Raw genomic sequence first — 27,095 nt, forward strand, 5'->3', positions numbered from 1 at the left:
ATGTAATAATTTATATCTGCAAAGTAACTAGTTACTAAAGTTCTCAAATAATTGTAGTGGAATAAAAGTACAATATTTGCCTCTGAGATGTAGTGGGAGTAGAAGTAAAAGTATTGGAAATACTCAAGTAAAGTACAAATACCTCAACACTGTACTTAAGTACAGTACTTAAGTAAATCTACTTAGTTACTTTCCACCACTGCCTACCCCACACACACACACACACACACACACACACACACACACACACACACACACACACACACACACGTTTGTATTACTCTACATGTGAGGACGTCAACATTTTTAGGATGCCGATTTTTATGAAGGCCATTTTTAACCCCCTTCAAGCCCAAAACATTGCCGATCTACAAGCTGTGAACTTGTAGATCTGTGCCTATTTGACCTATTCTACCCCGGTGCACATGCAGTTCGAGGTTCAAGGTTGTGCTTTTATTGTTACGTCATGGTGTTCATGAGAGTAAAACCTGTTTTTGTGCGGCTTCCTTCAGACAATGCATCAGCATAGGATAGGTAATAATAATAAAACATAAAACATAAAACATAACCTCTAAATACATAACCCTAACCTGACTCTTTTCCTATAATTGTAAACCTAACCAAATCTATTTTAACCATAAAAACAACTCACGAGGTCCATGAAACAGGCAGTGGTAGAAAATACTCACATTTTTACTTAAGTTAAATTGTACTTAAGTAAGTACAATACTTGAGTAAATGTACTTAGTGTTGAGTAAATGTACTTAGTTACTTTACACCACTGGAAACTGGTCATCACAATGTCTATTTCTCATATACTACTATATACTTGTGGTCCCCACAAGTATAGCAATACAAACACACACACACACACACACACACACACACACACACACACACACACACACACACACACACACACACACACACACACACACACACACACACACATCTCAGTGGTAAAGTGGCAGCCAGGCAGCTCCCTCCAGAATGCAGCGACGCCATTGGTCGGTTCGCTGCGTCACGTGACGCGTCATAATTCATGCTCTTTGCCGTGCGCTGTTTGTTTTTTTAGTCGAGTCAGACTTTTCACTTTTTGTCCAGAAATAGTTTTTTTTCCCAAAAATCTCAAATAAACAAATAACACGACGCAAATATAGTGCAAAATACTAGGCTGCGTAATAACAGGAATAGAACCTAATATTGTGTCTGTCAGGTGGAAACCTCATATGCTTTTCAGGATTCAAATTCAAAAGCATCAAACGTAGCAGATCTACAAGCTCTAAACGCGTCGCTTTGCCCGCATTTCGAGCACTTTTGGCGGTTTTGTGTGACGCTGTAGTGTGATCAAGTAGGACGCTAATTTATGGGGAAAAAAATAGAACAAGTTTAAATATGGAGATAAGAGGTTTTCTGTCTATACACGACTATATACACAACATAGTTGAACCACTTTAAAGGTTCTACACCATGAATTTAAAAAATAAAATAATATTTAATATCATATTGTTTATGTCCCTCAAACGTTTTTCCAAAGGTTTGAGCCTAAATCAAGCCTCAGATATACTCATTCACACTAACTTCTCTCTGGCTTATAAAGCACTTTCACCTGCAATACCACATTGTCCTGTTTGGCACGGGGCGCTATTGAGCCAGTTTGTATGCATGTTATCTCCTGGTTCTGTGTGGAAAGATGATTTTTTTTTTTTTAACTGTAAAACGAGAGTGATTGCACCCTGACGTGACGTCACGTCAGGGACCACATCTGTTTTTGAGACCAATTACAGAAAACCCCAGATTTGCTGTGAAAGCCTGAGTGTTCAAACTGGGGTATTTTTGGGATAGAAGAGATGTAGGGGAGACCAAAAACACACAGAAAATAAGAAAAAGTTCAAATGCATGGTGTATCCCTTTAAACCAGGCATCACTGTGTGGGTGTCATTGACAAAAAAACATCTCTAAATGCCTCAACATACTTTCACACAATGTTGACTCATTTACAAGTTTGCATAATTTTGAAAAAACTGTGCAAATAAAATCATCTGTGGAACAAACCATTTAGAGATGGGGGTCTGTGGAACAAAACATTTAGAGATGGGGGTCTGTGGAACAAAACATTTAGAGATGGGGGTCCGTGAACAAAACATTTAGAGATGGGGGTCCGTGGAACAAAACATTTAGAGATGGGGGTCCGTGAACAAAACATTTAGAGATGGGGGTCCGTGGAACAAAACATTTAGAGATGGGGGTCCGTGGAACAAAACATTTAGAGATGGGGGTCCGCGGAACAAAACATTTTGAGATGGGGTCCGCGGCCAAATACATGTAATTCTGGGGGTCCTTGACATGGAGAAGTTGGAGCACCACTGATATAGAAACATACTGTTAGGATTTAGAACACATTGTTACATTATGTATGTGGCCGTGGACCCCCATCTCAAAATGTTTTATTCCAGGGACCCCCCCAGAAGCAAAGATTTGAGTTACAAATGTTCGCTTAAAAAAAAAAAGATCTACAAGCGAGTGCCGCACTATGAGCTTGTAGATCTGCTATTTTGAATAGCCAAATAAATCTTAAAATGGTTTGAATCCATCTGGAGACCCCCGGTTTGAATCCATCTGAGAGACCCCCGGTTTGAATCCATCTGGGAGACCCCCGGTTTGAATCCATCTGGGAGACCCCCGGTTTGAATCCCCCCGGTTTGAATCCGGGGAGGAACATAAAACAACAGACATGGAGGCTCCACAGAGACTGTGTGTGTGTGTGTGTGTGTGTGTGTGTGTGTGTTGTGTGTGTGTGTGTGTGTGTGTGTGTGTGTGTGTGTTAGAATTGGTTGTTTTTATGGAGTGAAGGCTAGGGTCAGGATTAGACATTTAGAGGTTAGGTAAGAGTTATGTCTCACTTGTACTAAGTTTTGCACCAGAAAAAGCTGTGTTGTGAGCTTGTAGATCAGATTTTTATGGTTTACAGTTATAGTTAATATTGATGTCCTCACAAATATAACAATACTGACGTGTGTGTGTGTGTGTGTGTGTGTGTGTGTGTGTGTGTGTGTGTGTGTGTGTGTGTGTGTGTGTGTGTGTGTGTGTGTGTGTGTGTGTGTGTGTGTGTGTGTGTGTGTGTGTGTGTGTGTGTGTGTGTGTGTGTGTGTGTGTGTGTGTGTGTGCGCTGCAGTGGATTCTTGGCATGAGAACCAGGGATTTTCCATGTTCTTCTGACTTCGTTTTGGGACTTTTTTCCCACTCCTAACTCCCCCCCACGCACACACACACACACACACACACACACACACACACACACACACACACACACACACAGACCCCTCCCCACTCCCTTCTGTAATTTATGCATTGACTCCCTCATCTGCCTGTGTCTCTGTGGTAATGAGTTTTGTGTGTGTGTGTGTGTGTGTGTGTGTGTGGGGCCAATGAGACTGTTGAACAACTCATCATTCTCCCCTTTAGCCTTGAACTGAGCAAGTTCATGGGAGAGAGAGAGAGAGAGAGAGAGAGAGAGAGAGAGAGAGAGAGAGAGAGAGAGAGAGAGAGAGAGAGAGAGAGAGAGAGAGAGAGAGAGAGAGAGAGAGAGAGAGAGAGAGAGAGAGAGAGAGAGAGAGAGAGAGAGAGAGAGAGAGAGAGAGAGAGAGAGAGAGAGACCAGGAATGTGTGGGTCTTTGTTTTAATCAATAACAGATGCTTTAACTCTCAGAAGTTGCCTTTCTCTTAACCACCAGCTCTCTGTGTGTGAGATCAGACGTCCAGGTCTGTCCCGGATTGTCCCGGTTTCTAGCTGGGTGTCCTGAGTGCCGGAAAAATTATACGTATTTAAAAAAAGAAGAAGAAAAGTATCAGTTTCCAGCATTCACTAGCAAATTGTCCTGCCACCCCCCCCCCCATAATTAGCATAATGATATTATTAGATGCTTACTCATACTCTCAGCACTTACATAAATGTGTATCATGTTCTGTTCCCACTGATTACTAGTGAACCTCCAGCCATGGTGCTGAGAGGTGCATGTCTTTGGGTGCTACACGCTAAAATAAACACTAAGCTACACGCTAGGCTAAACGCTAAGCTAAACACTAAGCTAGGCTAATTGTCTCCCGTCATAACAAGACTGACATGAAATGTCATTTACAGCTTGGCTACTAACTCATTCCCTGCCAGTCTTATTTCTGACTCTGTTTGCCCACTGCCAGCCATTTTCCTTTTTTTTTTTACCTTTTCAACTGGTCACAAAATGTATAGCCATTGTGATCGCTCGTCTGACCATTTGTAAACCATTTGCTCCTTGCCTTGTAACAGCATATAGAATATACCATCTCTCGCCAAAAATGCACGTTTTTCTTACCTTTTCAACAGGTCACAGAAAATGTATATCCATTATTGTGGCTCATCCGGCCGTTTGTAAACACACACTAGGGTTGCAGACGATAGAAGCACGCGCCCTAGCGTTTTAAATACGGATGTCTTGCAATACCAGATTTGACCACCCGGTGGTGGCGGCAGCAGCTTCAGGTGGGGCTTGGTTCAGAGTATGGGAAGCCTGTTGGCGACCCCTCATTGGCTGGCCTTTAGCCAATAGGAAGAAAGTGAGAAAGTAACGAGAAAGTGACAACTAGTTGCAGGGTCTGTTCGTTCACAGCTTTGCCAAGCTGTAAAAATACCTATGGCGAGTGTGTGGGCCAACGTCCGCAGTTATTTAAGGCAGTGGTTTTCAACCAGTGGTCCGGGGACCACCAGTGGTCCTTGAGGGAGTACCAGGGGGTCCCCAGCGAAATGAGTTAATAGTGTCACAATCATTTTTAACCACTTAGCTTTGGCTATTCAAAAATAGCAGATCTACAAGCTGAGCTTGTAGATCTGCTATTTTTGAAAAACCTTGAAAAAGTGTGCATATCTTTGAATATTTATATTTTTTAAAGCGAAAATGTACTGATATTTTTGCTTCTGGGGGTCCCTGGCACAAAACATTTTCATTTGGGGGTCCGTGGCAATTTAGGCCCCCCCCCTCCCCCTACCACTTAATGTTGGAACTGAAAAACGGGAGAGATTGTATCGCTTGTGACGTCACGAGCGGGGCAAATCAGTTTGGCCTGTTTGGAGACCAATTTACATAAAACCCCAGATATGCTGTGAAAGCCCTGTGAAACCTGGGTTTCGACCAATGGGCTCGACTCACGAGCTTGCGCACAGGGTTGCGCACGGAGGTGACATTACTACGCAAAATGCGCCACAGAGGCCCGGAATAGGCCCCGCCCCCCCGTCACATTTCCCAACCAGGAAGAAGAGGTGAAAAAGGAGTATGCACTGCAGGGTGAGCAACTCCATACGAGTGGATGGGGGGGGATTTCCGGAGCCTTCTCTATTATTTTTAACTCTATGTGAGTAATACACCGTCTGGACGTCATCTTGGATGAGATTCAAAAGGGAGTAGCTCTGTAATTAAAATCAGCTGTGTTAGGAGGAACGTGCAGCTATGGGAATCACACAGGTGAATGAAATCAAGATTCATTTATAATCATACATGGGGCCCCCACCTTCACTTAAAGGACAACTTTGTTTTTTTTTACAACCAAGGTTTATATTTTAGCTTGTAATTAAAGTAAATAAAAGATGAGTGCTATTTTTTTTTCATTCACTGCTTTCTATAGTTTTAGCAATTTTCGCGATATTTTTTACAGTGGGCGGGGGCATTCGGTGGCTAAATATGCCTTTTTTACACATTAAAAAAGGTCCTGTGGTCTTTGATGGCCAGATGTGAGTTATTGGGGGCTAGAAGAGCTACTGTGAATAATAATAAAGAAAACGCCGGCTTATTGTGTAAAAAGAGAAAAAAAGACAGATATTTAGCCACCGGACAGACCGCCCACTGTAAAAAAGATTGCGAAAATTGCTAAAACTATAGAAAGCAGTACATTTAAAAATGTTAACACTCATCTTTTATTTACTTTAATTACAATCTAAAACATAAACCTTGGTTCTAAAAAAACGAAGTTGTCCTTTAATGCGGCCCGCAGGTTAATATCGGAATACTGAAATATTATTGATTTCAGCTGTTACAATTTGCAAACATACAAACATGAGCCGCTTTAATTACTTCACTCTATATTAGTAGCTTAATGACTAGTATTAACATTCTATTGTCTTTTTTATGTCCAATGTATTTGTATCTAAGTTCATAAAGTTAACATAAGTATAACTAAATGCATTTGAAATTAAAAAAAAATGTTACTTTTCAGGATTCTAATTAAAGAATAGCAAAAAAAGATGTCAGGGTTCCATTTAAGAAATAGCAAAAATAGCCGATCTACAAGCTCAAAACGTGTCGCAGTGCGACGCGTTTTGAGCTTGTAGATCGTCTATTTTTGCTACTTTTGTGTGACATAGAATGGCAATGCTTTTTAGGGACTTTTGATATAATACATTAAAAAAGGGGGGGGTGGGGGGGCTCCTCCACACTGTTTCTCAAATCACACGTTAGGACACAGTTTTTCCAGCGGTGAGATGTTATTTAGCTTTAAATCCATCCTTATGCAGATGACTCCATGACATCACATGTTGTTGTAGCTTCATCACATCTGCTGAGCGTTACGTCTAGATGTGAAGGAACCAGAGCTCAACACCCGGGGAATCCCAGTCTGGCCCCTACAGCACTGGTTCCTAAACTGGGGGTCAGGACCACCAGAGGGGACCCCAAATTATTTGTTGTGGGTCCCCAGATGGTTAGCTTATAATATGCAACATTGTTTTCTCACTCAACAGTAAACAAACCAACATAAGTGTATACAGGGTATCTGCACATTTATAAAGTAAAAATCGTATGACTTTTAAGACCTTTTAAATACAGAATTGGCCAAAAATGTACAAATATTACGTAATAAAGAGGCAAACATTGTGAAAATAGCCGAGCTGGTAGTTAGGGTTAGGGTTAGTTTATTTGAGCTATTTTCACAACATTTATCTGTGGAACCGAGTCAAATGAAATGCAATGCCTCAACTCCTATACAATTCCAAGTGCTTGTCTGGGTGTGGGGTCCTCAGTTCAAGTATGATTATTTTGGGGGGGTCCCAAGTTCAGGTATGATTATTTGGGGGGGTCCCAAGTTCAAATATGATTATTTGGGGGGGTCCCAAGTTCAAATATGATTATTTTGGGGGGTCCTCAGTTCAAATATGATTATTTTGGGGGGTCCCAAGTTCAAATATGATTATTTTGTGGGGGTCCCAAGTTCAAATATGATTATTTTGTGGGGGTCCCAAGTTCAAATATGATTATTTTGTGGGGGTCCCAAGTTCAAATATGATTATTTTGGGGGGTCCCAAGTTCAAATATGATTATTTTGTGGGGGTCCCAAGTTCAAACATGATTATTTTGGGGGGTCCCCAGTCCCTTGACCTACAGCCCACATCAGGACCATGGCTGTCTGCATTGATTGATTGATTGATTACTTTATTAACAAAAACTTATTATACAAGCAATGCTAGGAGGATAACACAAAAAACAACAACCTGAGGGCTTGTTTCCATTGTGGTCCTATGCTATGTGTATTGAAGAAGACATACAATACAATACAATACATAATGCATAATACATAATACAACACAACACAAATCATCATCAATACAGGAGCAATAATAGGTTTATTCACAGACGCTGACAGGCTAGAAGACTATATCTATGCCCTGCCTGTGCATCAGAGTTATTTATGACAGCACACATCAGAGAGTTATTTATGACAGCACACATCAGAGAGTTATGATTGAGATAGATCATCTCTGGATCCATCGTCACTCTGTAAAACTGGGATACATTTGTGTTTAGTTTTTGGGCTACGTAGAGTAGACTACGATTAGATCAAAAACATTTTGGTTCAAAGTATAAATCCAGACTTTGTGTCACATCAATACCAGACACTTAATTATGGTTGTGCTATAAATCTATTGACTTATCATTGAGTAATGTATCATGTTGTCAGAGACATGCTGTGAGGAGCAAAGCTTGTAGAAGTTATTTACAGCAGCGATTCTCAACGTTTTCCATGTCAAAGACCCCCAAATTTATAGATATATTTTTTTTAAATAGCAGATGTACTTCGTGCTGCGCTCTAAGCTTGTAGATATGCTATTTTTAATAATATGTAATAAGCGTAATAAAAAATAGTAATAATGATGTGATAAACTGTCTGCACAATGGATTAGAAACACATACGATGTAGACAGAATAGAATAGAATGTTATAGAATAGAATAGAATGTTATAGAATAGAATACAATGAGTTTGTAGATCCACTGTTTTTGTGCATGACACTGGCATGCACCTAACAAAAAATCAGGCATAACTCCAACCTTAACCCTAAACCTAACCTCTAAATACCTCATCCTAACCTTGTGTGTGTGTGTGTGTGTGTGTGTGTGTGTGTGTGTGTGTGTGTGTGTGTGTGTGTGTGTGTGTGTGTGTGTGTGTGTGTGTGTGTGTGTGTGTGTGTGTGTGTGTGTGTGTGTGTGTGTGTGTGTGTGTGTGTGTGTGTGTGTGTGTGTCAGAGCAGACACAGACTGCTTACGGAGGGGAATTCCCCTCACATGCTCAACATGACAGGTGGATTATAGCTAACTGTTGAGCTGAGGGAAAACACAGGTTGATGTGTGGGGGCGTGTGTGTGTGGGGGGGGGGGGATAAATTAGGGAAAAAATTAAAACAAACCTCCAGATGCTGATGTCAGGCATTCTGACGGGCTCATATTCACTTAAACAGCTTGTAAGATGTATGTGTAATAACATACATGGTGCATTCTAACAGTCTGCCTCTGTACCTGCTGAATGTCTGACTTTAGGACTTAACCCCTTAAGACCTGAGGCCATTCTTAAGGCGGTTACACACCGGCGAATATACGCAAAATTCGGACTCGTTCCGAATAATTAAAAGACGCTTTTTTCGCTCCGCGAAACTGGTGTGGAAGCTTGCATTGACTTTATAAGGTTTTTAAAAAAAACGTATTATTCGCATGAAAAAAATCGCCCCGGTGTGTAAGGACCTTTAAAACTAAATCCTAACAGTTTTTTGAAAAAAAATCGGAAAAATATTTTTTCAAGATTTTTCAAAAATAGCAGATCTACAAGCTCATAGTAGATCTGCTATTTTTGAATAGCCAAAGAAATCTAAAGTAACACAGATGCGTTCCAGGTCTTAATGGCTTAAAGGGATAGTTCACCCCAAAATGACTTTTTCCCCCTATGGATTAGTCGCCCCATGGAGACTTGTATTCATGCAGATATTTGACCATTTAAACCAGTGGCTGGTCCATGGAATGTCTGAGGGCCCCAGTTAGCCTGAGGACCACTAAAACCTCTCAGTGCTGTTATATACCTATAGTTGTTATAATCAGCCCATTTCCTCCTTGGGAATTAGTCTAGTTTTAATGTATAATTTGTCTAAATCCTTTAACATTAGATGGGACGGGGCTGGGTTTGTTGTGATTACGTTATTTCAGGGTTTACTCTTCTCCTGAAGTCATAGGATCACTCATAGGTTGGCGAACAGCACCACCTTGTGTAAACACTGAAAACACTGTTTTGACGTGTTACACGTCATTGGCACTGAATGAGTTAATGCTCCGTTCCATGTACTGTAGCACAGTGGCTATCAAACCTTTTTCAGGACCTCATAACTCTGAGAGTAATTGCTGTTGTACTTTTTCTCTGTTTTTTTTTAGGGTGTAGTTGGTCGGGAGCCCTTCCCTCTGCCTGCTACTCCAGTCACAACACCAGGGGGCGCTCCTCCACCTCCCACCCCAGTGGAGTGTGTGGAGGGTTACTATGAGGAGGCCCAGCCCTACGAACAGACCATCAATGGTAAGACATGATAGTAATCTAATGAGTAGTAGGGAGCGCCATGGAGAACGGCTGCTTTCGTAATCGCTCCGTAGCGTCGCAACGTTTTTCCTTCTTTTTAGTATTTTTTAGCCTTCTCTTTTTTTCCTACACCGTCGGGTGTCTGAGGAGTTATGACAGACAAGCACTTATGGACTGGCCTTCTGTTGCTTGCTCTCTTGTTTTGATCTCCTTCCCACTTGCCCCCTCTTCCTCTCCCCCCCCCCCCTCTTCTTTCTATGGAAATTAACGTTGCGATGGGAACGATGTACAAAAACGAATTTCACCCACTTTTTTAACTTGTAAACCTGTGATGTGACAATAAAACTGATTCTGATTCTGATACAGTAATCTATTACTATGAGGAGTAACAAACCATCAATGGAAAATCTTTTTAGATAGTAATCTATCTCGCTGTCCTGTGAGTCACCATTTGACTCTCAGGGAGACACAGAGGCAGCAGGTCACGTGATCGCAAAAGGGACAGCCCAAAAGGGACAGGCCAAAAGGGACAGCCCAAAAGGGACAGCCCAAAAGGGACAGGCCAAAAGGGACAGGCCAAAAGGGACAGGCCAAAAGGGACAGGCCAAAAGGGACAGGCCAAAAGGGACAGGCCAAAAGGGACAGGCCAAAAGGGACAGGCCAAAAGGGACAGCCCAAAAGGGACAGCTCAAAAGGGACAGCCCAAAAGGGACAGCCCAAAAGGGACAGCCCAAAAGGGACAGCCCAAAAGGGACAGCTCAAAAGGGACAGCTCAAAAGGGACAGCTCAAAAGGGACAGCTCAAAAGGGACAGGCCAAAAGGGACAGCTCAAAAGGGACAGCTCAAAAGGGACAGCTCAAAAGGGACAGCTCAAAAGGGACAGCTCAAAAGGGACAGCTCAAAAGGGACAGGCCAAAAGGGACAGCCCAAAAGGGACAGGCCAAAAGGGACAGGCCAAAAGGGACAGGCCAAAAGGGACAGGCCAAAAGGGACAGGCCAAAAGGGACAGGCCAAAAGGGACAGCCCATTCACTTCCTTGTAAAAAAGGGGCCAAAAAAACGTTTTTCTCTGCTTTCTGTTGTTTTGGGCGAAACCAACCCTTATTCTACGTCTACGTCTACGAGATAGAAAAAAAAACGAGCCCCCTACGTCTGCTAAAGTGATCGTCGGGTGGATCGTTGTGAAGAATAATATTATAAGATTTTTCTACGGTTAGTAAAAACACTCGGCAGCTATAGACGATGTTTTTTTTCTGGCAGTTAATGAGTTACTTTTCTGGCAGTTAATGAGTTAACCTTTGACCCTTTGACCCTCTCCTCCTCAGACGACGGCGAGGCGGTCAGCTCGTCCTACGAGTCGTACGACGAGGAGGAAGTGACCCGGGGGAAGTGCTCTTCGTCGTCGTCTTCGTCGGCGCAGCACCAGTGGCCGTCAGCAGAGGCCTCCATCGAGCTGATGAAGGACGCCCGCATCTGTGCCTTCCTGTGGAGGAAGAAGTGGCTGGGCCAGTGGGCCAAGCAGCTGTGTGTCGTCAAAGACCAGCGCCTCCTGGTGAGTGGAGGGAGGAACTGCATCCGCCTCGGAGTCAAAGGGGGGAAAAAACATAAAACAGCAGCCAAATACACATAACTTTGGGGTTAAAACTTTTAGGATTTGAAAGACATTAACTCTTTCAGTGCCAAGAATATTTTCATAAAGTACTCCCCCAGTGCCAGCAATTTGCGGTTTTTATTTTATTTTAATTTTGTAATTTTTCATTCAAATAAATGATCTGATTGGGTTTTTAAACCCATAATACAGTTCTACCAGTAGAGAGCAACAAATCGACACATTGATGACCTCGCTGGCTCACTCGCCCCCTCCCAAACAGGCTCACGTCATATCCGGTCATAACCGGATGTTGACATTTTCGACAATCGTTGATCGGGCTAAATTACGATGCGATACACGACTACGATGACTGATCGTCACCCAGACCAAAGAGAGTAGACGTGGACCTCTCCGTTCGCTTTTTATACCGTGTGAAAAGCCGTGACTTTCCCTATTCTGGTCGAAAATCACCGGAGAAAAACAACGTGACCCGGAAATGAATTTTTTTTTTTACATCCGGCTCCGGGTGAGTCTGAAGTAGTCAGGAAGCGAAAGTGATCATGAAAAATAAACAGAATAGCGCGACCACAGTCAAAAGTAAAAACTCGGGATTTCTCGTGCTGGCACGGAGGGTACTCGGGAAAAACTCGGGATATCTCGGGGCGTGGCACTGAGAGAGTTAAGTAGAATCGGCCTCAGGTCTTAATAATGTTCTATAGCAGGGGTGATGCAACTTTGATGATGTAGAGGGCCACTATATATTAACTTATTATATACATTATATACAACTTTGATGATGCAGAGGGCCACTATATATTAACTTATTATATACATTATATACAACTTTGATGATGCAGAGGCTATATATTTCCACACTCACTCCAGAGGAACACATTGCATATACTGTCGGCCCATTCTATGTCACACAAAAATAGCAGATCTACAAGCTCAAAACGCGTCGAGTTTTGAGCTTGTAGATCTGCTATTTTTGCTATTTTTGAATTGGAATTCAGATTTTTTTTTGGTGCTACTTTTTTAAGTGGAATCCTGAGAAATAACATTTGTATTTAATTTCAAATGCATTTAGTTATATCAATTCAATCTTTATTTCAGACTCGGGGTCCATACAACAGATGACAATCACACAGTAAAAACAATAAAATAATAAAAAGAAAGAAAAAACATTAAAAAACAGTCCAACTACAGCTGTTCAAAGTCAGTAGAGGCTGTTACGCCAATGTCTCCATATCATGGAAGAGAACCGAGTAGAACTCTTGACAGGGTTAATTAAAATCTTAATAACATGATTGTCAGACTTTTCAAGACGACATATGAATTTGTACATTACATTTCTTAACAGGGCTTGACAGGTAGGTACCCCCAGGTTTACAAACAGCTGGCTGGCACTGTGCCATCTTGGTACCTACTTATGTTGACTTTATGAACTTAAATACAAATACATTGGACATAAAAAAGACAATACAATTGTAATTAATACTAGTCATTAAGCTACTAATATAGACTGAAGTAGTTAAAGCGGGTCATGTTTGCATGTTCTGAATCATAACAGCTGAAATCAATAATATATCACTATTCTGATATTAACCTGCGGGCCGCATTAAGTGAAGGTGGGGGCCGCATTAAGTGAAGGTGGGGGCCGCATGTGGCCCCGGGGCCGCCAGTTGCCCATGTACGTTCTATAGTTTCTGAAATATTTAACGATTACTCTTTTTTTAAAGTGGAAGTCAACGGATTGAGACTGAATTGAAAATGTTACAAAAGACACAGTGAATTATGTCTTCTGATCTTTCTGTGGATTGTAATCATTTAGTTGTATTGGTTGTGTTCTGTTCCAAAGGTGTTAAAGGGATAGTTCACCAAAAAAGAAATCATGGATATTTCTTTGTTTTTGTCTCATTCCTAAGACAATAATTTGATGACCGGTAGGCAGCGGTTCCGGTAGGAGACACAAAGCAGACTCTTTGTGTCTCCTATCGGAATCGCTGCCTACCGGTCATCAAATTATTGGCTTTGTCATTTCGGGCGTAAACTATCCCTTTAATTATCCATGCTTTCTGAAACCTTCTTGTTTTAGAATCTGCCTTTTGGGGGGTTTTCACAAATGACTGTATCTGATCTACGGTTCTTATATTATCTGTGGACTATAATGACTGTACATCCCTGCCACAGACCGTGGATTACTGTCTACCACAGGAATTCAACCCACAACCTCCCACCGTTTACTGTACACACGGACACAGTTATCTATAGAGACACTGGTTACTGTACTACACACTGACACAGTTATCTATAAAGACACTGGTTACTGTACTACACTACACACTGACACAGTTATCTATGAGGACACTGGTTACTGTACTACACACTGATACAGTTATCTATAAAGACACCGGTTACTGTACTACACACTGACACAGTTATCTATAAAGACACTGGTTACTGTACTACACACTGACACAGTTATCTATAGACACTGGTTATTGTACTACACACTGACACAGTTATCTATAAAGACACTGGTTACTGTACTACACACTGACACAGTTATCTATAAAGACACTGGTTACTGTACTACACACTGACACAGTTATCTATAGAGACACTGGTTACTGTACTACACACTGACACAGTTATCTATAAAGACACTGGTTACTGTACTACACACTGACACAGTTTTTTTATAAAGACTGGTTACTGTACTACACACTGACACAGTTATCTATAAAGACACTGGTTACTGTACTACACACTGACACAGTTATCTATAAAGACACTGGTTACTGTACTACACACTGACACAGTTATCTATAAAGACACTGGTTACTGTACTACACACTGACACAGTTATCTATAAAGACACTGGTTACTGTACTACACACTGACACAGTTATCTACACAGACACTGGTTACTGTACTACACACTGACACAGTTATCTATAGAGACACTGGTTACTGTACTACACACTGACACAGTTATCTATAGAGACACTGGTTACTGTACTACACACTGACACAGTTATCTATAAAGACACTGGTTACTGTACTACACACTGACACAGTTATCTATAAAGACACTGGTTACTGTACTACACACTGACACAGTTATCTACACAGACACTGGTTACTGTACTACACACTGACACAGTTATCTATAGAGACACTGGTTACTGTACTACACACTGACACAGTTATCTATAGAGACACTGGTTACTGTACTACACACTGACACAGTTATCTATAAAGACACTGGTTACTGTACTACACACTGACACAGTTATCTATAAAGACACTGGTTACTGTACTACACACTGACACAGTTATCTATAAAGACACTGGTTACTGTACTACACACTGACACAGTTATCTATAAAGACACTGGTTACTGTACTACACACTGACACAGTTATCTACAAAGACACTGGTTACTGTACTACACACTGACACAGTTATCTACAAAGACACTGGTTACTGTACTACACACTGACACAGTTATCTATAGAGACACTGGTTACTGTACTACACACTGACACCAGGAAGACAACGCTGTTTAACACACCAGGAACGTGCCTTTAAAAATTGCTCGAACCCTTTGTTACTGAACAAACACTCTATCTATAGTAATGATTTATTTTTTAAATTGTGAAAATGCGTGCAAATCTTTGAATATGTTTTTTAAAGCAAACATCTCACATCTTTGCTTCTGAATCTAAACAGTCTATAATATAGAAATATATCAATCTAAAATATATGTTGCTATATTATCAGTGGTTCTCAAACTGCTTTCATGTCAAGGACCCCCAAAATGACATGTATTTGCCCGCGGACCCCCATTTCAAAATATGTTGTTCCAGGGACCCCCCCCCCCCCCCCCAGAAGCAAAGATTTGATTTAAAAATGTATATATACAGTATACTCGATTCACGATTTCTTATCAAAAATAGCAGATCTACAAGCTCATAGCGCGGCACTCGGTGCCGTGCTATGAGCTTGTAGATCTGCTATTTTTGAACTGCCCAAAATAAATCTTTAAAATGACACGGATGCATTTCCGGATTGAATGGCTTATAAGGACCTAATCTCTCAAGAACAGATTCTGCTCTCCGCTTGAATCTGTCGGTGGGGGTCCGTCATAACGTGTACGCACTGGCCTACAAGTGGGCGTGCCTTCAGATCAGGAAGCAGGCCGCGCTTTACCCAATCAAATGTAGTGGGCGGGATTTACTGTCTGTGCTCTCGCTTCCCACTGAAAACAAACCGAAACCCATTTAACAATAGCGTCCTCGGAGCAGACAAAACCACGGAAAGATATTCACATTTTAACTTGTTCTTTCATCAAACAAGTGGGCTTATAACCAAAACGCACCACCGGAAGTGGAGCGCTGAGGGCAGACCAAAACCGGGGTTTCCTTGCGCACGGGTGCTCCATTTAGCTCCCCCCCAGAGCCAAGTGAAAGAGTAAAAAACAGCAGAGGGCGCTGTTTTTCCTTTTTATTTGGCGATGGGTTCCCAGATTGATAACGTGCGCGTTATTGTGTTATCTCCTCTCAGTGCTACAAGAGCTCCAAGGAGCAGACCCCGCTGCTGGACGTCAGTCTGCTGGGCTGCAGCGTGGTCTACAAGGAGAAGCATCAGCCCAGGAGGAAGGAGCACAAGCTGAAGATCGTCCCTCTGGGCGGAGAGGCCATCGTCCTGGGTCTGCAGAGCAAGGAGCAGACGGAACAGTGGCTGAGGGTCAGAGACCAGAGACCAGTGTTGATTTTGACAGCAAATTTTGATTCCGTTTTAGTCATAGTCTTCTGAATCAAATTTCCATTTAGTTTTAGTCATATTTTAGTCATCTGAAATGCTTTAGTTTTTCTCTAGTTTTAGTCGACTTAAATATCATAAGATTATAGTCGACTAAATCTACAGTTGATTTAGTCGACTATAATGTATGTTGGCGGTGCCTTGATGGCGTCATGACTGATTTTACACTTGGTTTCATGCTGAAAATAGCAGATCTACAAGCTCACAACGCGTCGCAGCGCGACGCGTTGTGAGCTTGTAGATCTGCTATTTTCAGAGCGCAACACCCGAGCGCAACCAAACATAAAATGTCTTGTCTTTTAGTTCTACTGGATCTCTTCTCCATTAGATCCCTCACTGACATTTTAGTCTAGTTTTTATTTGTTGATGAAATTGTCAATATATTTAGTCTTAGTTTTAGTCATCATGGCTTAGTTTTTATTTCGTTTTTATTCAGTTTTCCTCAGTGAAAAAAGGCAGTCGACCAACATTTTTCGTCATAGTTTTAGTCGACGAAATCAACACTGCCAGAGACAATACACGCACACACGCACCACACACAGAACCCAGTTTCTACCACCTCTGTTTTTTATTATGGATAACACTATGAACAGACATTTATTATGGATTATACAGTAGCATATCGTCTATGTCCAAAACGTGTTACTTTTCAGCATTCAAATTGTGTGTGTGTGTGTGTGTGTGTGTGTGTGTGCGTGTGCGTGTGTGTGTGCGTGTGTGTGTGTGTGTTTTCTCCACCAGGTCATTCAGGACATCAGTCCTCGGCCGGCAGAGAGCTGTGACTCTCAACACGTTGGCTCTGACTCTCCTAGACTCATCTGTACCAAGGTACAGATTACTGTAATATATTACTGTAATATAATACTCATCTGTACCAAGGTATATCCCTCCAACTGTACATATTGTTGCCTGTTGTGAAGATAAGTGATTAACCAGTCTAATACTACACCTCTCACACCATATGTATTAACATGTTAATGTGGCCTCACAGGGGGAGCTCAGTGAGCGACAATCTGTAGCCTCAGAGAGTGGAAGCAGCACTGACAGCCACGCTGACACTCCTGACACCAAAGACGGTGAGCTAGTACTTAATAAATATATATACATTTATTTCCCCATTTTTCTTTTTAAATCTCTAAGCTGATATTCAATCGTTGTTGTTTTTTTGCTTATGTAACAGGAATTTGTGCGTTGCTTGTACACAAAAAAAATGTCCCTTGTGATAAATGAAGTTCAGTTGGAACTTGGAAGTTGAAGATAGTTTAACGTGTGTATTTCCTTCTGTAGAAGTTTGCACAATATCTACTGTATACTCATTTGTAATAATACATCAATCACCAATGGTATTTGATAGCGAATAAAATAAGCAGCATATGTCTAAAATGTTCGGAAAGATTAGTCACTTATTCTTAACTCTCTCAGTGCCAGACCCCGAGTTATCCCGAGTTTTCGGGTTATACCCTCAGTGCCAGAACGAGAAATCCCGAGTTTAAAAAAAAATAATATTATTATTATTATTTTTTTGAAAAAAAGTGTTCTGAACCCAAGATATCATTATCTGAAGATTTGCAGCTCCATCCACTCTTTGTTTAACCTATAACTGAAAAAGGCTGTATCTCGCTTCCTAAGCACTTTTTTTTTTCTTTGAAAAAACAAAAAACAAATTCTGGCAAAGTTCGCAACAATTTTTTTTTTTATTGGCACTGAGAGAGTTAAGTATAAGCACTAATGTCACTTTAAGCAAGCCTATAATGGACCCTTCGCTAAAGCCCCACCCACTCCACTCTGTCAGACCAAGGCCTGGCAAGCTCTGCTTGACACCCACTGACTTGCATGTTAAATGACGGCTTTTCCCCATATAAATAATCGATTATTTCAGGAGCAAGAACTTCAAAATCTCTTCTAAATCTAGTCAACAAGGCCTGCAGTAGGCTATGCACTGGAAACATTATTTCAATAAACTAAAAACACGGGAAATGTTAGAGGGAGAAATAGCCATAGATACACGACGGTCGACTGTCACCACCGTCGTGGATGAACTTCAACCTGGTGTTTGCACTCTCTCTAATTACGGCCCGTACATCTATATAAACACTTCAAATACAAAGTGCTTACCCCATGGCCACAGATGTTGCATTTATGTACAGGCCCTCAGAAGTACCTGTATCATCCGTATTGTTCAATAATAAGCATTTTAATCTGATCGGTGGCCATTTTCTCCGTATTTTCACCATATGCTTTCAACTTCGCGACCCTATCGGTTGGGAGGTGTATTGCACTCTGAAACATTATAACTCTATGAGAAAATGGCTTAACTAAACTTAAGCCATGTTTCCCCTCAAATCCACAGTGAAGAAGAAATATGGAGCCGGGCTGAAGTTCAGCAACCTCATGAACATTGGCAAGAAGAAACCATCGTCTCTAGAGAGCCCCGAGAAATGTGTCGCCACCTCAGGTAAACACACACACACAACACCTCAGGTAAACACACACACAACACCTCAGGTAAACACACACACAACACCTCAGGTAAACACACACAACACCTCAGGTAAACACACACACCTCAGGTAAACACACAACACCTCAGGTAAACACACAACACCTCAGGTAAACACACAACACCTCAGGTAAACACACACACAACACCTCAGGTAAACACACACAACACCTCAGGTAAACACACACAACACCTCAGGTAAACACACACACCTCAGGTAAACACACAACACCTCAGGTAAACACACAACACCTCAGGTAAACACACAACACCTCAGGTAAACACACACACAACACCTCAGGTAAACACACAACACCTCAGGTAAACACACAACACCTCAGGTAAACACACAACACCTCAGATAAACACACAACACCTCAGGTAAACACACAACACCTCAGATAAACACACAACACCTCAGATAAACACACAACACCTCAGGTAAACACACACACCTCAGATAAACACACAACACCTCAGGTAAACACACAACACCTCAGGTAAACACACAACACCTCAGGTAAACACACACACCTCAGATAAACACACAACACCTCAGGTAAACACACAACACCTCAGGTAAACACACAACACCTCAGATAAACACACAACACCTCAGATAAACACACAACACCTCAGATAAACACACAACACCTCAGGTAAACACACAACACCTCAGATAAACACACAACACCTCAGGTAAACACACAACACCTCAGGTAAACACACAACACCTCAGATAAACACACAACACCAGATAAACACACAACACCTCAGGTAAACACACAACACCTCAGATAAACACACAACACCTCAGATAAACACACAACACCTCAGGTAAACACACAACACCTCAGGTAAACACACAACACCTCAGATAAACACACAACACCTCAGATAAACACACAACACCAGGTCGTCTGGTGTTCAACCGCCCCAAGTTCTCCCACACAACCATCCTTCTCCGTTCTCTACACTGGCTCCCCGTAGCGGCTCGCATCCAGTTCAAAACCCTGGTGCTAGCCTATAGGGCAGTGAAAGGAACAGCTCCTTCTTACCTCTGGGCTATGGTCGATGCCTACACCCCTGCCCGACCACTCCGGTCTGCCACCTCGGGGCGACTGATTGCCTCGTCACTCAAGGGTCCTTCTGGCCGATCCACACGGTCACGACTCTTTTCTGTTCTGGCCCCACAGTGGTGGAATGAACTTCCCACTGATGTCAGGACAGCAGAGTCACTGCCCATATTTCGCCGCAGGCTGAAAACCCACCTCTTCAGGAAACACTACCCTTCCTCTCTGCCTGACCTACTTGTTGTTAACTAGTTGTACGAACGCTTGTTTTCTATTGTTGTATTGTTTTATTGGATCTTGTTTAGTCGATACACTTATTTGTTTTAGCTCATGCTCATTTGATTTAGCTATTTTGTCTCATCTGTTTAAGGAAATAGGTAGCTGATATATTGCACTTTTACCTTAGCGCTAGGTATACTCTTGGTTGCTTGTTTTTGCAGAAAATGCACTAAAGACTTCTGGTGATTAGTAGTTTTCGTTCCCTACCTATGTTGAATACACTTATTGTAAGTCGCTTTTGATAAAAGCGTCTGCTAAATGACTGTAATGTAAACACACAACACCTCAGGTAAACACACAACACCTCAGGTAAACACACAACACCTCAGGTAAACACACAACATGTCTGCTTCCACATAACACTCAGAAAGGTGTCTCTCTCATGGCCCTCAATCACTCGCTCATATTTTGTCTTTATGAGAGCTTTGTGCAAGCTAGCTAGCTATATGTTTTTTTTTACCAGGACAACAATTCATTTGAAATCGGGGTCCAGGGGCTAATAACTTTGCCCTAACCTTAATGAAAATGAATGATTTACCTAAACAGAACCCAAATTATGTTCAAAGCAAGTTACCGTTAATTACAAACCACTGAACATAACACTACAACAAGTGCTTGTCGTCTAATCTGAACCCACTGTGAGGTATAACCGCTTGACCTGGCGATACTTTGACCCATAAATGCGTATCTTGGCAGGAATGTACGTCGTACAACAAACAAATATTTGTGAAATCTCTTTGTATATTTAAGATATTTCGCTTTTTTTGATTACGAAGCATAAAGGCCAAACATAAATTACATTTTTATTCATAATTCTTGTATGTATAGGTATTGTATAAAATCTTGTATGACAATGAATCGCCAACTTAAATTTCGTAACCTCGACAGCCATAATGATGCATGGTGGTGTGTGTGTGTGTGTGTGTTTGTGTGTGTATGTATGTGTGTGTTGGTGTGTGTGTATGTACGTGTGTGTTGGTGTGTGTGTGTGTGTGTGTGTGCTCCTGCAGGCTACCTCAACGTGCTGGTCAACAGCCAGTGGAGACCGCGCTGGTGTCTGATCAAAGACGGACAGCTGTGGTTCTACCAGGACAAGGGGAAGACCAAGGCCAGCCAGCCCGCCGTCCCTCTGGAGGGCTGCAGCGTCCTGCCGGACCCCAGCCCCGAACACCTCTACTCCTTTAGCATCAGCCTGTACGGGACACAGCTAGCAGCGCTAGAGGTGAGAGCTAATACTCCTTTAGCATCAGCCTGTACGGGACACAGCTAGCAGCGCTAGAGGTGAGAGCTAATACTCCTTTAGCATCAGTCTGTACGGGACACAGCTAGCAGCGCTAGAGGTGAGAACTAATACTCCTTTAGCATCAGTCTTGGTCCAAAACTATACTTTATCGGCGAAAAAAAGTAGTCCGCGGTTGTTTGAAAAAGTAAAAAACCCAGACTTCCAGTGGTAATGGTTTTAGAGTCAAGTGATTAGCGAGGTGTGCCACTGAGGCCGGTGCTGAGATTGGGTATTTGGGCTGTATTAGAATGTGACGTCCTAACTCTTCTAATGTAGAGGAAAGAAGTCCCCGCCCGCGTGCCCGCCCAATAGGGGAAGCCGGCTTCCCAACTACATGCAAAAAGGCTGTTCGTGTATGGGACACAGCTAGCAGCGCTAGAGGTGAGAACTAATACTCCTTTAGCATCAGTCTGTATGGGACACAGCTAGCAGCGCTAGAGGTGAGAACTAATACTCCTTTAGCATCAGTCTGTACGGGACACAGCTAGCAGCGCTTGAGGTGAGAGCTAATACTCCTTTAGCATCAGTATGTATGGGACACAGCTAGCAGTGCTAGAGGTGAGAACTAATAGTCCTTTAGCATCATTCTGTACGGGACACAGCTAGCAGCGCTAGAGGTGAGAGCTAATACTCCTTTAGCATCAGCCTGTACGGGACACAGCTAGCAGCGCTAGAGGTGAGAGCTAATGCTCCTTTAGCATCAGTCTGTACGGGACACAGCTAGCAGCGCTAGAGGTGAGAACTCCTTTAGCATCAGTCTGTATGGGACGCGAACAGCCTTTTTGCATATAGTTGAAGCACAAGGGGGCGGGGGGGCGGGTGGGGAGAGAGCCTGGCGACGTGAGCTATGTTAGTGCACTGACTGGCAGTTGGGGCAAACGCAGTCCCCACAACATCATTTACGATTCTGTGCCTATCGGTACATAACTCGGACGGCGCTTAGTCGACAGGCTTCCCAACTACATGCACGGGACACAGCTAGCAGCGCTAGAGGTGAGAACTAATACTCCTTTAGCATCAGTCTGTACGGGACACAGCTAGCAGCGCTAGAGGTGAGAACTAATGCTCCTTTAGCATCATTCTGTACGGGACACAGCTAGCAGCGCTAGAGGTGAGAACTAATGCTCCTTTAGCATCAGTCTGTACGGGACACAGCTAGCAGCGCTAGAGGTGAGAACTAATGCTCCTTTAGCATCATTCTGTACGGGACACAGCTAGCAGCGCTAGAGGTGAGAACTAATACTCCTTTAGCATCAGTCTGTACGGGACACAGCTAGCAGCGCTAGAGGTGAGAACTAATGCTCCTTTAGCATCATTCAGTCAGTGCACTAACATAGCTCGCGTGAGCTATGTTAGTGCACTGACTGGCAGTTGGGGCAAACGCAGTCCCCACAACATCATTTACGATTCTGTGCCTATCGGTACATAACTCGGACGGCGCTTAGTCGACTAGCAGACCATCGGCCGGTCGTCGCAGGCACTCGCACCTGGAGGCGCTCGGGCGCGACTCCTCGGCCTCAAGGTCTGCTGAGTCGGCGCGCCTCCGTCATGGTCCAAAACTATACTTTATCGCCGAAAAAAAGTAGTCTGCGGTTGTTTGAAAAAGTATTATCCCAAGCGGGAGTCGAACCCAGACTTCCAGTGGTAATGGTTTTAGATTCAAGTGATTAGCGAGGTGCGCCACTGGGGCCGGTGCTGAGATTGGGTATTTGGGCTGTATTAGAATGTGACGTCCTAACTCTTCTAATGTAGTTATCCAAACAGTGGGTCGGACCCCTTTTTTGTTCGAGGATCCATTTTCGTGGGTCGCGACTTAATATCCCTTTATTTTTCGTTGCCAGAATGTAGTCGTTCATTATTATTGTTTTAAAATATATTTGAATGATTTCCAGAAACTCTTCTGGGTTGAAAACAAATTCAAACATTTGGAAGCTAAAAGTTTGGGAACCACTGATCTACACAGTATGACACGACTATGATGTAGGATGACAACTTTCTGGGTTTCTGTATATGTGTGTGTGTTTGTGTGAGCGAGTGCATGCGTGTGCGCGTGTGTGTGTGTGTGAGAGTGTGTGGGTGGGTGGGTTGGTTTCACTGCACACACATCAGTGTGTGGGTGGGGGGTTTTGGTGTGTACGTGCATTCACAAGTGTTTGTGTGTGTGTGTGTGTGCGCGTGTGTGTGCGCGCGCGCGTGTGTGTGTGTGGGGTCAGGGTATCCAGGGATTAGAGGATCTTATAGAGGAACACCCTTTTTCATGAAGTTTCCACCAGTACCACCCTGTTACTCAGAAAGTCATTCACAGCCAATCACATTCTTTGTTTGGTCTCAAAGGCTTTTATCCCGACATGTTTATGATTCCTTCTGCATATTTGTTTTCCATAAACTGAAAAACACATAAACTAGTTATTATGTCCTACGTATTGATTTATTGAAGTTCCATAGTACAGTCAAAGGTCATGGGTCATGGGTACACTTGTCTTGTCAATGCGACTTGTGTGATCTGATCACAGAAGACAAAAAGAACCTACGGCCAGAAATTAAAATCAGAGTGAAAGGAGTTTTACTGATGATACTGACTGTAGGAGGGTTGAACCTGTAGACTAGAGCCTAGCAACACTTCATACCAAAACCTAGACAAGGCTGCCACCTAGTGGCGGTTTAGATCAACTGTTTAAACGGTTCACCCCTAGTAATTGATTTTACATACTGGCCCTCATTTATCAATGGAGCGTAAAAAAAAATGCTTATTTTTTTTGCCATAAATCTGGCCGTGGGGCAACGACAAAGTCACATTTATGAAGCGATCCTATACAGCCAATCCTAGCGTACATTTGGTCGGAGCTTTGATAAATCTGACGGCTGAAACCGAGCGTCATTTAAATAACACGCCCTTAAATATTCCCCAAATGCCCCGACATGAAGAACCAGAATACGACCAAACAGAGCATGAAGTTTCCCCCGCTCGCCTAGCTCCCTTTCATGTCCGTGTCTGACGCGCACGCACACACACACACACACACACACACACACACACACACACACACACACACACACACACACACACACACACACACTACTTGCAATGCATTGGCACTCTGTGGAAACAGCAGTCTTTCATGTATTCCGTGATGGTACAATCTTTGTCAAGTAGCCTACATGAATGACACCAATCTCATCGTCATAAATCATACCATACGTTTGTATATTAATTTAACCCATTACGAGCAGTGAGCAGTGCGCGTTCTAGTTACGCTAAAATAAAGCAATCATGTATTCCTCTGTGAGTCAACGGGCTGCCGTGACGCCACGTTAAAGGAGAAATCCGGACATTTTAAGTGTTATCTTTGATGTGTCGTTACTCACCTACCGACGTAAAAAGTGGCATTGTTTATTTCCAGAGATTCCCCTGTCGTCATATTTTCAACCCCCTCCGTTGTCATAATGGGAGCGCGTGGCATAGGGAAATTCGTCTATTATAACCGATGCAAAGTTATTTTTTTCTCTACTACTACTCATTGTGGAGTCTCATGAACCTGGCAACTTGGTGTTGCCATGTTGAGAAACAAGCAACTAGCGTTAGCTCGTTCGTCATTAGCGGTAGCCTCTCAGGAACTTTCACTGCATGTTTGACTATCATGAGACTCCACAATGAGTAGTAGTAGAGAAAAAAATAACTTTGCATCGGTTATAATAGACGAATTTCCCTAAGCCACGCGCTCCCATTATGACAACGGAGGGGGTTGAAAAAAATGACGACAGGGGAATCTCTGGAAATAAACAATGCCACTTTTTACGTCGGTAGGTGAGTAACGACACATCAAAGATAACACTTAAAATGTCCGGATTTCTCCTTTAAATGAGAGATAGCATGTGAGCAGAGTTCGGCCGCATGTGAAGGCGTTCAGAACCGCCGATCCGACCCACATGTCGGTCACTGGGTCTGGAGTTAATTTACACATCGGTTCTAAGCAGTGAATACATTCCTCTCCTCTCCTCTCCTCTCCTCTCCTCTCCTCTCCCCTCCCCTCCCCTCCCCTCCCCTCCCCTCTCCTCTCCTCTCCCCTCCCCTCCTCTCCCCTCCTCTCCTCTCCCCTCCTCTCCTCTCCCCTCCTCTCCTCTCCTCTCCTCTCCCCTCCCCTCCTCTCCCCTCCTCTCCTCTCCCCTCCTCTCCTCTCCTCTCCCCTCCTCTCCTCTCCTCTCCTCTCCTCTCCTCTCCTCTCCTCTCCCCTCCCCTCCTCTCCTCTCCTCTCCTCTCCTCTCCTCTCCTCTAGGCCAGGTCATCAGCAGACATGGGTCACTGGTTGGGGTTGTTGCTGTCCCAGACAGGAACAAAGACGGACCCAGAGGAGTTGACGTACGACTACGTCAGCGCCGACAGGATCTCCAGCATCGTCAGCGCCGCCAAGACCTCCTTATAGTGAGACCCTCATCTTTTTACTGAAGGAACATGTTTAAGACCTCCTCCGCTATTGAAAAATAGAAGATCTACAAGCTCATAGCGCGGCACTATGAGCTTGTAGATCTGCTATTTTAGAACAATCTTGAGAATTTTTGCAAATCTTTGAATATAGTATATATGTCACAGGGTGAATGGAGAACCAGGTAGATTGAAGACAGAGTGCTCGTTTTTAGGCACGGGGCTTCGGTGCGAGGCGGGGCTTTTCGAGACAGGGTTTATTAGCGAGGCTCGCGAGAAGGAGGACGCGGGGCTGCGAGGCGGGGGTTTATTAGGGGAACGCTGAACACGCGTTCACACGCACACGCTTGTCCATGACGGAGGCGCGCCGACTCAGTAGAGCTTGAGGCCGAGGAAGCGCGCCCTCGCGCCTCCAGGCGCGAGTGCCCGCGCTGACCGGCCGATGCTCTACTAGTCGACTCAGCGCCGTTTGAGTTGTAAACCGATAGGGACAGAATAGTTCTTTTCATGGATCACTGTGTGTGTGCGTGTGTGTGTGTGTGTGTGTGTGTGTGTGTGTGTGTGTGTGTGTGTGTGTGTGTGTGTGTGTGTGTGTGTGTGTGTGTGTGTGTGTGTGTGTGTGTGTGTGTGTGTGTGTGTGTGTGTGTGTGTGTGTGTGTGTGTCAGGGAGAAACTAAAACAAAAGCCAAAACAAAAGCCAGAACACAATAAAAGTATCTTAACAGTCCTGCTTTCAATAAACCAAATTGAAAGCATGAGCGCGTGTGTGTGTGTGTGTGTATGGTCGCGGCCATATATGTTGTGCACAAGCCTGGCTCGTGGCTCCCTCTAGTGTTGCTTCTACAGAATTGCTGGGTGGGTGGTAAAAACGAGCGCGCCTTCTTCAATCTACCTGGTTCTCCATTCACCCTGTAACATATATATATTTTTAAAGCGAACATTTTTTACTCTAATCTTTGCTTCTGGGGGGTCCCCAGAAGGAACAAAATATTTTGAGATGGGGTCCGCAGCCAAATACATTTTGGGGGTCCTTGACATGAAAAAGTTTGAGAACCACTGATATTATAGCAACATAAGTATTTTTTTTTAAATCTGTTAGGATTTAGAAGACATTTGTAGAATCCCCCAGGAGCAAAGATTTGAGTAAAAAATATATATATTCAAAGATTTGAACAAAATGTATGTTCTTGATAAAAAAAAAAGAAGATATATCTGCTATTTTTTAATAGCCAAAGTATAAGATAATGGCTAAAGTGATATAGATGCTTTCCC

The 27,095-nt window shown here is 43.0% G+C and overlaps 1 protein-coding gene across 1 annotated transcript in view; it reads left to right on the forward strand.

Annotated features, from left to right (window-relative positions):
* afap1l2 (actin filament associated protein 1-like 2) overlaps positions 1 to 27,095 on the forward strand; it is a 93,558-nt gene that overhangs the window by 55,207 nt on the left and 11,256 nt on the right. The window contains exons 5-12 of the mRNA XM_080455439.1: positions 9,714 to 9,852; positions 11,177 to 11,403; positions 16,012 to 16,194; positions 17,011 to 17,097; positions 17,261 to 17,345; positions 18,620 to 18,724; positions 21,132 to 21,343; positions 25,678 to 25,823. Coding sequence (XP_080311565.1) covers positions 9,714 to 9,852; positions 11,177 to 11,403; positions 16,012 to 16,194; positions 17,011 to 17,097; positions 17,261 to 17,345; positions 18,620 to 18,724; positions 21,132 to 21,343; positions 25,678 to 25,823 — 1,184 coding nt within the window. The remainder of the gene's footprint in view (positions 1 to 9,713; positions 9,853 to 11,176; positions 11,404 to 16,011; positions 16,195 to 17,010; positions 17,098 to 17,260; positions 17,346 to 18,619; positions 18,725 to 21,131; positions 21,344 to 25,677; positions 25,824 to 27,095) is intronic.

Source organism: Gymnoscopelus braueri, assembly GCF_963280865.1.
Source record: "Gymnoscopelus braueri genome assembly, chromosome: 17".
Classification (NCBI taxonomy): Eukaryota; Metazoa; Chordata; class Actinopteri; order Myctophiformes; family Myctophidae; genus Gymnoscopelus; species Gymnoscopelus braueri.